This window comes from Miniopterus natalensis, chromosome 1 (assembly GCF_054644295.1).
Source record: "Miniopterus natalensis isolate mMinNat1 chromosome 1, mMinNat1.hap1, whole genome shotgun sequence".
NCBI lineage: Eukaryota > Metazoa > Chordata > Mammalia > Chiroptera > Miniopteridae > Miniopterus > Miniopterus natalensis.
Window position 1 is genome coordinate 60,332,333 of NC_142081.1, and position 12,654 is coordinate 60,344,986.

Below are 12,654 nucleotides of genomic sequence, written 5' to 3' on the forward strand. Positions count from 1 at the left end.
GAGCTTCCTCGTTTGATCATCAAATGCCTCTTTTAGTGTTTCCATCTCCGCTGAGTGGGCTTGGCTGCACTGACCACCCGGGAGGAGGGACGGACGACGCGCGGCGGGCTCTGACCGCGCCGCCTTCATGTGGGTTCTGACCGGGATCCACGAGGGAACGGGCATGGGGCGCAGTCTCGCCTTTCGCCCTCCCCACCTCACACGCGCCGGGGCTGGCGATGTGGAGTCGTGAGGGAACCCGAGGCTGCCCCGGGTTCTCCAGGACTCCACCAGGCACCCGCGCGTCCCTCTGTGCCCCGGGCAGGCGGGACTGACACGGGGAACGAGGCCGGCGGACAGGCGGGCGACGAGCAGAGCCGGGGCCCCAGCCTCGCCATGGGGCATAACGGCAGCTGGATCTCGCGCAACGCCAGCGAGCCGCGCAACGCGTCGGGCGCCGAGGCGGCGGGCGCCAACCGCAGCGCGCTCGGGGAGCCCGGCGAGGCGCAGCTGTACCGCCACTTCACCACCACCGTGCAGGTCGTCATCTTCATAGGCTCGCTGCTCGGTAAGCCGTCCGCCTGGGCGCCTTCTTCGGGGTTTGCCCCGAGGGCACAGGCGCCCATCTAGTCCCTATATGGCAAAGTGCAGATAGTTGAGGGAGGTTTAAGAATGCCGGGGTGAGTGCGGGGAAGTTAAGCAGGGACGGTCGACTCTAGCCCAATTGTGGAAGCAGAAGAGTTCTTCTCAGGGCTTTCTCCCGGCCGGAGGACCGTGCCCGCCGAGGCGGAGGTCAGCCTCCCCGGGCCGCCCCTGCGGATCGCTTCGGGATGGGCGCGGGGTGGTGCCCATCACTTACCTTTCGGGTGCCAGGGCGGAGCGCTGGCCCGAGCGCTTGTTTACAGATCACTAGGCACAAGGCTTCTGTTTTGTTGCTGATGATGGATGTGTTTTTCTCTCATCTGTTGCCTATATGTAAAATTACTTTGAAAGAACCGTGTTTTGCGAGTGTTTTACGGCTTGCTTCTTCGGAACATCGACCCGCTGCTAAACAACCCTGTGGAGTTAAACTTCGTTGCTTGCAGATATTTTTAAACACCAAAACAAAACATCTCAAGTCTGTTTCTCTACCTGTGTTTTGTTTGAAGTTACAGAATAAAGGCAGAATAAAAACACAAAACACCACACACAACAGATTTCAGTATACTTGTCTGGAGAAGAAAAGATCACTGAATTGAAATGAGCCCCTAGTAAAAAACGTTTGTCCGCTAGTGTGAGAATTACCGGTACTTCTGGTAGCTACTCTGTAAGTGATAAATGATATAATTAGTATTCATTTCTGTTGAGGTTTGTTGTAATCTGTTGTAAACATGCGGCTTCCCTTCAAATGCAGATTCTCTGATGTGCCATTTATATTGATGTAAAAAGATTGTGATTATGCGTGACTTTATGGCCTAGAGCAGTCTTAAAGTTTCAATGTAGGAATAGATTACTTTTTTGTAGACTCCTGTGAATTTCCATGGAAACCAAGATAACTGACATCAAAAATACAGTGGAAGAATTTTAAGTGTTTGGCATTTCCCATCATAATTTCTCTGTCATCATCCTGTTGCATTCTATCGTATTTATTTTCCACTTTTTGTCATGAGGGCATTTTTAGGAGTAGACATCAATGTGGCTGTATCTAGGTGAGTGTGTGTGTGTTTTAGTGTTAAGATGTGTTTTTGTGAATGGACACTAACAAAGCAAAAGCTTGTGTTCGAAATACTTTCAGTATTCATTTAACAAACAACCGAGGGAATCCTGAATACCTACTAGGTACCAGGTGCAATGCACTGTATATTTTGGGGAATTAAATTCTAGTATTGTTACATTTACTTAATGTGTAGAATATTGGGAAGGTGGTAGAAGTGGCTGCATTTTTATTTCTGCAGGTTTTTTTCATGTATATAGTTGGCTTTGTTTTGTTCTTCCCGTTGGTAGCTTTAACCCTGAAGATGGTGTTGAGAGAAATTTTCCTGTCATTTGACTCTAAAAATTTGAGTACTATTGAAATACACGGCAGAGCGTGTATGTAAAGGGCAGGGCAAATAGTGCACATTTAACAAATGTTCTGCTTCCCGTGTACTTCTGTTTTTGTAACTTGCTTTGGAATTCCTAGGTAAATCTGCCCTTATTTCAACTCTTTTCTCCACATAGCACTTTAATTGACATGCAAAAACTGCTTTTATGGACGTCTCCAAATAGGAGCCCAATTTTCCCCTTCCTCTTGGTTATGCCTGATGTGGCCTAGGGGGACATATTTCCCCCCCTCCACATTACTTAGGCCCTCCTAAGAGAATTCCATTTACTCCTTATTGTTTTCAGAAGTGTAAATATGGGTAGATGTCTAGAAATCAAAAGTCAGAGAACTTGTGCAAGAGTGAAAGGCATTTCTGGTTTCCTGAAAGCTTAGCTAAGTAACATTGCCCTGTGTACTTGTTACTGGTATTCTTTCTTGATTCGTTCTCTGAGGATGTGGCCCATGCAGACGTATCTGTGTAATTGAGTCTGCCTGCTAATGACAGTTGAGGCTCAGAGCTAAATTGCCAAAGTCATGTGCAGTCAGTTGCAAGGCAGGTAAACTTGGGAAGCATAGTTTTATGAAGCCCAAAATATAGGAAAAAAAGCACAGATTAGGAATAAAAAGATTTATCATGGAGGAATGTGTAAGGATGGAAAGTTAAGTGGAGAGAATAGTATTTAGAATGTCATATGACTCCAATTTAATCTTCTTGTTTCCCATGTCCCAAAACATAGATGAATGAGTCCTTTTTTTCCCCTTTAAAAAAATTCAGATTTACTTCCTTTATTCTCTAGAATTTTTCATTAGGATTTCCAGAGACCCTCTATTATTTGAAAATAATTCTCTGGGGGAGGAGGATAATTTTCTCTCATTTCCCTCATAGTTCTTCTGGCTGGTCTAATCAAATTGACATGAGACAGATTAACAGGAGTAAATAACCAAATTTATTACGTATGTACATACAGTAGTTCCATAAGAACATGGGACCTGTAGACAGGGCAATTGAGGCTTGAAGGAAAACAATTCACAGGTATGTGAGAAGGAGCAAACCTTTGGTAAACAAATTCTTGCAGGGCCACCCAGAAACAATGGGATTCTGAGGGGATCCTAACAGACTGCTAGGTTCCTCCCTCTCTGCCACGCTGAATTCATATATGCTAGGGTGACCTCCCTTCCTGTAACAGGTTTTTAAAATCTGAATTACATTAGGCAGATAAGTGGAGGAGTCAAAGATTCTTCTGAGTCTTTTGTTTCTTAAAAATGACCAGGTTAAAAGAATTAGTATCCCAAAAAGGCATATTTTGGGCTGGCAAACTGTTTCTCTCCCTTTCTACTAATGATGTTTTACAGCTCTCTTTTTTTTTTTTTTTTTAAACATATCTTTATTGATTTCAGGGAGAGGAAAGGAGAGGGAGAGAGAGAGATAGAAACATCAATGATGAGAGAGTCATTGATCGAGCCCGCAACCCGGGCATGTACCATGACAGGGAATCGAACCCCGATTGCCTGGATCCTAGGTCAACGCTCAACCACTGAGCCACGCCCGGCCGGGCTTACAGCTCTTTTTGAAAACTGTTTTAGTGCCTGTTATTAGGAAAAATCCCCAACAACTTGGAATAACTATAATATTCCAATCACAGGGAACATTAATGGCTGCGTATTTTAGAACAGAATAATTATATGTAATATTATTCAAATAATATTTCTCCTTAATACCCTGAGCCTAGACAACCACTTATATACTTTGTGTCTCAATGGATTTGCCTGTTTTGGATATTTAATATGTATCTGTTATCGGTCGAAGTGGGGGGTCCTCTTCCCCAATGAGTACTGCTGGGGGTGGAGTCCTTACGATATTTCGAGAAAAAGAACTTTGTGAGATTCTCTTGGGAGAATGCGTGATTTTTATTTGCATTCAGTTATATCCCTGGGTTTCCAAAGTCCCATTTCTCTTAATTCAGTCATAGAAGTATAGCCGCGGTTTCTTTAAAGCTAGAAGCAAAGCCAGTGTCCAGAGTTTCCTTTCCATGTTGGAGCTGGGTCCAGTTCAGCATCAGGCTAATTACAGTCCATAAGTCCATTGTGTGTATGCGAATGCAGGGAAGCCCAGAGTCACACAAGTCCCGAGAGCCCCAAGAGCAGCAAGAGCACAAGAGAGAGAATTCCTTTGTTTAGGGAATTAAATATTCCACATTTCTGTGCTTATAGTGGCCACACCCATACTGGCCAACCATCTCTGTCTCCAGGTGTGATTGACAGCAAGCACCTTTCCTATGTCACCCCCGCTTTACTGGGCATGTGTCTATCTCCCCTTTGTTGGACCCCTGGGGAGTATAAAGCTGTAGCTTCCTGGTGAAGCTGTGCAGATGACATGCCTTTAATGTCTGGCCTTCCCTTTGCTCCTTTCCTATTAATAACTAGGTTAATTACAACAGTATCATATAGAATCATACAGTATGTGGTTGTTTGTAATTGGCTTCTTTCACTTAACATAATATTTTCAAGGTTCACCCGTGTTATAGCATATACTTCATTTGGGTTATTTCCACTTTTTGGCTATTATAAATAATGCTGCTGTGAACATTTGTGTAGTTTTTGGGTGTGGACATAATGTTTTCAGTTCTCTTGGGTATATAGCAAGAGTGAAATTTCTGGGTCATACTGTAAGTCTAAGTTTATCCTTTTTAGGAACTGACAGATTGCTTTCCAAAGTGGCTGCATCATTTTACTTTCTTACCAGCAGTGTGTAAGGGTTCTAATTTCTCAACATGCTCGTCAACATTTATTAATATTATAATTTTTAATCCTCACCTGAGGATATTTTTTTCCATTGCTTTTCAGAGAGAATGGAAGGGAGAGAAGAGAGAGAGAAACATTGATGTGAGAGAGAGACATCTACCGGTTGTCTCCCGCATGTGCCCGGACCAGGGCTGGGGATTGAGCCTGCAACCCAGGTATGTGTCCTTGGCCAGAATCATGAATCGGGGACCCTTTATTCCTCAGGCCGATGATCTAACTACTGAGCAAAAGCAGCTAGGGCTTTGTCTTTTTTATTTTAGCCATTCTCGTGGGTGTTATGTGGTATCTCTTTTTGGTTTTGATTTGCATTTTCCTAATGACTAATGATGTTGAACATCTTTTCATGCCCCTATTGGCCATTTGCTTATCCTCTTTGGGGAAATATCTGTTTAGATCCTTTAACCATTTTTACAAAAACCATATTTTTATTGATTTCAGAGAGAGGAAGGGAGAGGGAGAGAGAGAGAGAAACATCAATGATGTGAGAGAGTCATTGACTGGCTGCTTCCTGCACACCCCCTGCTGGAGATTGAGTCCACAACCCGGGCATGTGCCCTGACCTGGAATTGAACCTTGATCTCCTGGATCATAGGTCAGTGCTCAACTGCTGAGCCACGCTGGCTGGGCTCCCTTAATCATTTTTAAATTGGATTATTTCCCCTTTTGTCACGGAGTTTAAAGTTTCTTATATGTTCTGAATACTAAACCCTAATCAAATATATGATTTGCAAATATTTTCTTTCATTCTGTGGGTTATCTTTATTCTTATTGGTGTCCTTTAAAGCACAAAAGTTTTAAATTTTGACAAAGTCCAGTTTTTCTAAATATTTTTGTTGTTGCTTCTGCTTTTGATGTCATGTCTAAGAAACCATTGCCTAACTCAAGGTCATGAAGACTTACTCTTACATTTTGTTCTAAGAGATGTATAGTTTTAGCTCTAACATTTATGTCTTTGATCCATTTATGTTAGTTTTTGTATATGTTGTTAATTAGAGGTCCAAATGCATTTTCTTTTTTTTTTTTTTTTTACATCTCCAGGTGTCCCAGCATCAATTGTTGAAAAGACTTCTTTCCCCATTGAATTATCTTGGCACTCTTGTTGATTCTGTGAAAACTCTTGATACGATAGTCCCATTGAAGGATTTTCATAAACCTTTGACAAGGGATAAATAAGGGGAAAATAAATCTTTCTCTCCCCCTGGCAATTTATTTGAGTAAAAAAATACTCTAGAACCAGACTCTCCCAGAGGCATGGAGGAGATGAATGACCTCTCCAATGTATTAATAAAGACTTGTTTGTAATATAATCAGGTAATTGCTTTTTTCTGTGTTTCTTGGATTCTTCCACATAGACTAGCAATTAGCACTTTTCATGTGTGTTAATATGCCTTGTCTTTGTTAGGGCTCAGTCATTTGTACCTGCTGGGATGTTAATAAATGAACTGGTTGCATCATAAATCTGCTATATTAAGTTGTTTCTAACAGGAACGGCTGTCATCTAAAATAACTAACTGTAGAAATATTTAAAACAATTTCACCTTTCCAAATGTTGCAATAGCAATCAGCCCATTGGAGCAGGAAGACATATTTAAAGTTTGGTTCATTGTTTTGTTTTTCTTTTACCTGTTTCTATTTTGTTCTGAACTTTAGTCTGTGGTCCTGTGCTACTGAAATACAGAAATCATTTGCTTTTAGGATTAGAAATGTAACCTTTGCAAGGATCCACTTCCCAATCAGAGCAGTGTTTACATGGTGTTAAAATATTTTTTTATATATTGACAGTTAAGGTATAGTAGTAGGACATTTTTGATGCAACTAACTAAATTACTGTTTAGAATTTTCATTTTCAGTTACTTATTTTTGGTGGCAAAGTCTCAGCTCCAAATATCTATGGCTTTGCAAGGAATATAATATACATGTACTTTATTGGGTGGGATTTTGTAGAATGGGAGGAAATTTGTCTCAAAACTGGAACAAACAGACATGGCTCTGTTTTTCTCTGGGGCATCCAAGTCTATGAAAGTATCTCTTCTGTAGAGTTTGCCTAATAGTTTCTCTAAATATCATTTTCTGAATAAGCCATTTAGATTGAGTAGAGACTGGAAGCTGTTGTAAAACTGTTTTATTGTCAAGAAACTTTCACATTGGCTGGGTGGAAAATTGTTATTAGTCATATAACACAAAAATTTACAAAAGCTTTTTACTAGACTGAGATGTAAATGACAGGTACATGCAAAAAAGTGAAACTAGACCACCAGCTTACACCATACACAAAAGTAAGTCGAGAAACCATAAAAATCCTAGAAGAAAACATAGGCAGTAAGGTCTCAGACATCTCAAATAGCTGAATTTTAGCTGATACATCTCTTAGGGCAAGAGAAACAAAGGAAAAAATAAACAAATGGGACTACATCAAACTAAAAAGCTTCTGCACAGCAAAAGAAACCATTCGCAAAACACAAAGGGAACATATTTGCCAATAATTCATCTGATAAGGGGTTAATTTCCAAAATATACGAAGAACTCATACAACGCAACAAGAAGAAGACAATCCAATTAAAAAATAGGCAAAGGACCTGAATAGACATTTCTCTAAGAGGACATACAGATGGCCAACAGATGTGAAAAAATGCTCAATGTTGCTAATCATGAGAGAGATGCAAATTAAAAGCACAATGAGGTATCACTTCACACCTGTCAGAATGGCTGCCATCAGCAAATCAACGAACTACAAGTGCTGGCAAAGATGTGGAGAAAGGGGACCCCTAGTACACTGCTGGTGGGAATGCAGACAGGTGCAGCCACTATGGAAAACAGTATGGAGGTTCCTCAAAAAATTCAATGTGGAACTGCTATTTGACCCAGGAATCCCAATTCTAGGAATATATCCTAAGAATCACGAAACACCAATCAGAAAGAATATATGCACCCCTGTGTTCATAGCAGCACTATTTACAATAGCTAAGATCTGGAAACAGCCCAAGTGCCCATCAGATGAGTGGATAAAAAAGCTGTGGTACATTTACACAGTGGAACACTATGCAGCTATAAAAAGGAAGGATCTCTTACCCTTTGAGACAGCATGGAGGGACCTGGAGATTATATGCTAAGCAAAATAAGCCAGTCAGAGAAAGACAAGTATCACATGATCTCACTTATATGTGGAATGTAAGGAACAAAATAAATTGATGAACAAGATAGGACCACAGACAATGAAGCATGAAACAGATTGACAGATTTTAGAGGGAAGGTGGGAAAGAGGGCAGGAAGAGATTAACCAAAGAATTTATAAGCATATATGCATAGCCATGGGCACAAACAATAGGTGAAGGCTGGGGTCTGGTGGGAGATGGATGGAGGGGGGCAAAGGGTGAAAATGGGGGACATCTGTAATACTGTCAACAATAAAATAAATTTAAAACAAAACAGTACCTCTTACAAATCTAACATTATATGTACAGCTACTTTAGGTTGAAAATTACACAGCTCTGATTAAAGAACTCAAAATTAGGTAAAAAAAAAAAAATCTAAATGGAAAGATATACACTGCTCAAAAAAACAACCACCACATTTTCCAATCATAACATTATGAAATAATGTGGGGACATTTTCTGTTTTTATTATTTTTTTAGCACACCCATTACCCCCTAACAGCACTGCTCTCCCCCAACAACAAGTGCACAGTCACTGGTGAGCCTCCCTTCCAGTATTCATCAGGGTTCTTAATTGTAAACAACAGAGCCTATTGTAGAAAGAAGACACAGCTACAAAATCGTTTATAGTAAAGAAAAACATTAACTTGGCGAGATGGATTACAAAGTTCAGGCTTGAGAAGGATTGGCTTGCCAAATGAAATATAAAACAAACACTTAAAAGAAAGTCACTGCAAGAGTACCAAGTTTACAGTTATTATGTTTATTGGGGTGGGGGGGGAGCATTTATCTCACATTAGTGTTACAACCTCAAAGATTGTGTCATATCTTCAGATATCAGCATTGCAAAAGTCAAAGTTATAAAACAAAGTTCTTATTAGGAGCCAGTTATTTACAGTAAAGGCTCAGGATTTTATTGATTGTTAGGACCAGAACTAGATTGAGTAGTCCTGGGTCTTTTTAATGTGTCTATTTTGGGGGAAGAGAGGAGCTCAGGGACCAAGTATTTGTTTTTTCTTCTGACTGTGGGACATAATGTGCATCTTTTCCCATAGTGCAGCAGGGCAGGGTGCTATTTTTCTATACCAAACTAGCCAGTTTATGAGGAAAGAAATTTATTACAGGGTATTAGGTTGCTTTCAGACTTTATAGGAGAGCCTGGGTGTCACAGGGCTAGGGACACAGTCAAATATATGCAGTTGTGCTACTGGTTCTAGCAGAAATCATGAAGCTGCTGTTATGTACCACCAGTGAAGTGAGGGAGTAGACTCCAGAACCCTTGGACACTGCTGGCCCAGAAGAAGCAAAGGCATCTGTCATCTCCCTGCACTTATAAGAAAACCTGATGATTGCACCCAGCCACTACCCTGCCTTAATCATATCTGCTCTCCTGGGGAACAGCTGCTAGGCAGAACCTAGATCATGAGCCTGTACCCCAACTGCAAGGCTGTCTGATAAGAAGTATTTTTAGCTTTCCAACCTGTGTAGCAGAGGATAGCAGATGGTTGAAAGATTGTGGAAAGAATAGTGAATCAAACTGTAGTCTACCTCATGTGGTTTCCTATATCACTGTCCCTCAGAGTACTCTGTATAGCCCCAATCCCACCCCCGGAGACAGGGGTAGGCACATGATCCAGACCTTGCTGGTCCCAGGATTCTGTTTCCTGTCCTCAGTGATCAGTCCAGGAATGGTCATAGGATCCAGGCTTGGTCAAAGCCCTTGACATAGAGATACTGGTAGAGGAGCCCTCTTTTTCCTAAGGGGCTGCTAAGCGGGGACAAAGGAAGCCAGGAGCTGTCTGCTTAGGAGAGAATAAGGGCAGAGAGAAAGCAGAGGCGAGAGTGAGAGGGCAGGAGGTGTAGGAGGGGGAGAGAGTGAGGGACAGAGACCATCCTGATGATATTGTTGGAAAGGTCCTGAGCCTGTATTTTCTGATTAGGTGAACCAAAAAACCCCAAATCTCCCTTTTTACTTAAACTTGTGTGAGTTGGGTTCTTGTTACGCACAACAGAAATAACCTGATATATATATATATTTTTGTCACCATATCCTCCATTTTAGATAAATAAGTTACAGGGGTAATGACTTGCTCATTCGCCTGCTCTCACAGCCAGGTAGGGCCTGATGCCATGGAAGTCTGATGCCCAGCAATGAAGAGCAGCTGAAACCCAGAGCCCAGAGAATTGAGCAGAAGCTAGAGGCAGGCTGGTAGCTGGAGAGGCGCTCACGGACACTCAGGAGGACTGGCTGTGCAAAAGGTCAGGAGTGGAAGGTCAAACTCAGGCCCAGGAATGTAAGGGAGGCTGACCACCATAGGGTTGTCAAAGGCCCGTGCCTGTGCAGAGACAGAGTCCAGAGGAGAGTGGGCTGCATCAGGAAACACTGGCAACTCTCCTGAATCAGCACATAGCCTCTGATATTTTCTCTCTCTAAGCAAAACATCCTTTAAAAAATATCAAGAGTTATTTACACAAAAATAGTTGTTCAAGAATAATTAATATGAAACTTAGTAGCAACAACAACAAAAATCAAGCTGTGTTAGAAAAGGGAAATATTGCCATTGTTAGATGTAGCTTCCCAGGGAAGGAGGATCTCAACAGTCTTTGGGTCATAAGCTGACTTCCACTTTCCTGAGTGTTTATAAGAGCTTATGGGGAGGCCACTGGGTAAGGCTGTGGGTGAATCCTGGGAAACACAACCCTCACCACAGTGAGTTCTGTGGTACGGATCAAGTCCAGACATCTGGCAGGTATATGGCTGGGGAATGAGCTGCTCTTTCTTTTCTGCTTCCAATTTCACCATGGCCAGTGTCCATCTCTTAAGATGGTCTAAGCAGAACACTTCTGGGTGTGTGTGGGGTGGGGGTGGGGGGGTAGGTGCATGTCTTCAGCTGATCCAAACCCAGGGCATAGAGGGGAGAGCAGGAGCCTTGTAAGTACAAGGTCCAGGCATCCAAGTACAGGAAGAACTTGGGCTAGACTCATGTGGACATCGTCAAGTTAAATAGTGCAAAGGTAGAAGGCACACAGCAAATGGTGAAAGGTGGAGAGGAGCAAAGCAGAGAGATCCCCCACAACTTCCAAAGCACCTTCCTGTTTCTTTAAAATGTCAAGTTCAGCACCACTAAAGGCCATTCATTGTTCTTACTGTTCTCTCTGCCCAGGAAATGTTCTTCCCTAGATGCTCCCTGTGGCTGGCTTGTGCTCATCCTTTAAATTGTAGTTTAGATGTCACTGTCCCAAGACAGCTTATCTAAAGTAGCCCCCCTTTCACTTCTATCGCACCTTCCTGGTTATTTCCTCTACAGCATTTGTAATCCCAGCTCTTACCCTGTTTGTTTGGTCTTCTATCCTCCACTAGAATGCAGAGCCATGGGGACAGAGACTTTGTCTCTTGCAGTGCTGTGTCCCCAACATCTAAAACAGTGCCGGACATATAGTTAGTTCTCAGTAAGTATTAATTGATGGAATGAGATACTTGGGGGGAATTAATAAAGAGAACAATGAATTAAATAGCCACTGTCTTGATTTGCATAAGGCTTAACAGCTTTCTGGACGTGAGCATGAATTTTGCTTACTGCCAGAATTCAGACACTCATAGAGCCAATGTCCGAGAGCATTGTTAACAAAAGCCAGATATCTGGAGGGACAGCTGGTCTCTTGATAGGAAATCCATAAGGACAGAAGTTACAGCCTGATTTAAGTTAGAGCGACCCTATGAAAAAAGGCAACATTTTGAACCCAGTAGCATAATGTGTATGGGGATGTCACGGTTACTTTTAGAGGCCTTTGGATCCTAGGCAGTCAAAATTATTGCTAGAAACAGCCTGGGGGCATGATCCTGCATATGGGATAGTAGCTGGGAGGCAGTGTTGTCATTCAGGGAGCTCTAGGTGGCATATAGCTGCCTATTCTGAGACAGATGGATCCTAAATGTGTGAGATTAGAGTGGTGCCCTTGAGTTTCTATCGACTGTTAGGGAACCACTCCTACCTGTCTATCCTGGAAGCTCAGAGGTAGAAATGGGGATGCTGAATGAGATCTGAAAACAACCAACAGAAAATTATGATTCTAGCCAAGTGTTATGGGTTGAATCGTGCCCCCCGCCCCCAAAAAGATATGAAAGAGTCCTACCCCAGTACTTCAGAATATGACCTTATTTGGGAGTAGAGTCATTGCAGATAAAATTACTTAAGATGATGTCATACTGGTGTAGGGTGGATCCTTAATTCATCAAGACTGGTATCCTTATCCACATAAAGATAGAGACACTCAGGGAGAACACTGTGATGAGGGCAGAGGTTGGAGTTAGGCAGCTATAAGCCAAGGCGCACGAAAGATGGCTGGCAAATCACCAAATGCTTGGAAGAGGCAAGGAAGGATTCCCCTACAGCTTTCAGAGGAAGCATGGCCTTTCAACACCTTGATTTCAGACTTCTAGCTTTCATAACTCTGAGACAATATATTTCTGTTGTTTTAAGCACCGAGTTTGTGGTACTTTGGTATGGCAGCCCTAGTAAACTAATACACCAGTACAGCCAACAAATATTAGGTTGAAAACCCTGATTTTTGCACAACTGAATGCAGTAGGTTTTACAAAAGATTCAAAGCATCTTCAGCTGATAGAATGTGAATCAATGTAATAAAGGCTGGTCATCA

General features: G+C 42.1%; 1 protein-coding gene across 1 annotated transcript in view; it reads left to right on the forward strand.

Annotated features, from left to right (window-relative positions):
- The first annotated feature begins 360 nt into the window (after positions 1-360).
- Positions 361-12,654, forward strand: part of GPR176 (G protein-coupled receptor 176) — an 82,631-nt gene continuing 70,337 nt past the window's right edge. The window contains exon 1 of the mRNA XM_087822362.1: positions 361-547. Coding sequence (XP_087678488.1) covers positions 376-547 — 172 coding nt within the window. The 5' untranslated portion in view covers positions 361-375. The remainder of the gene's footprint in view (positions 548-12,654) is intronic.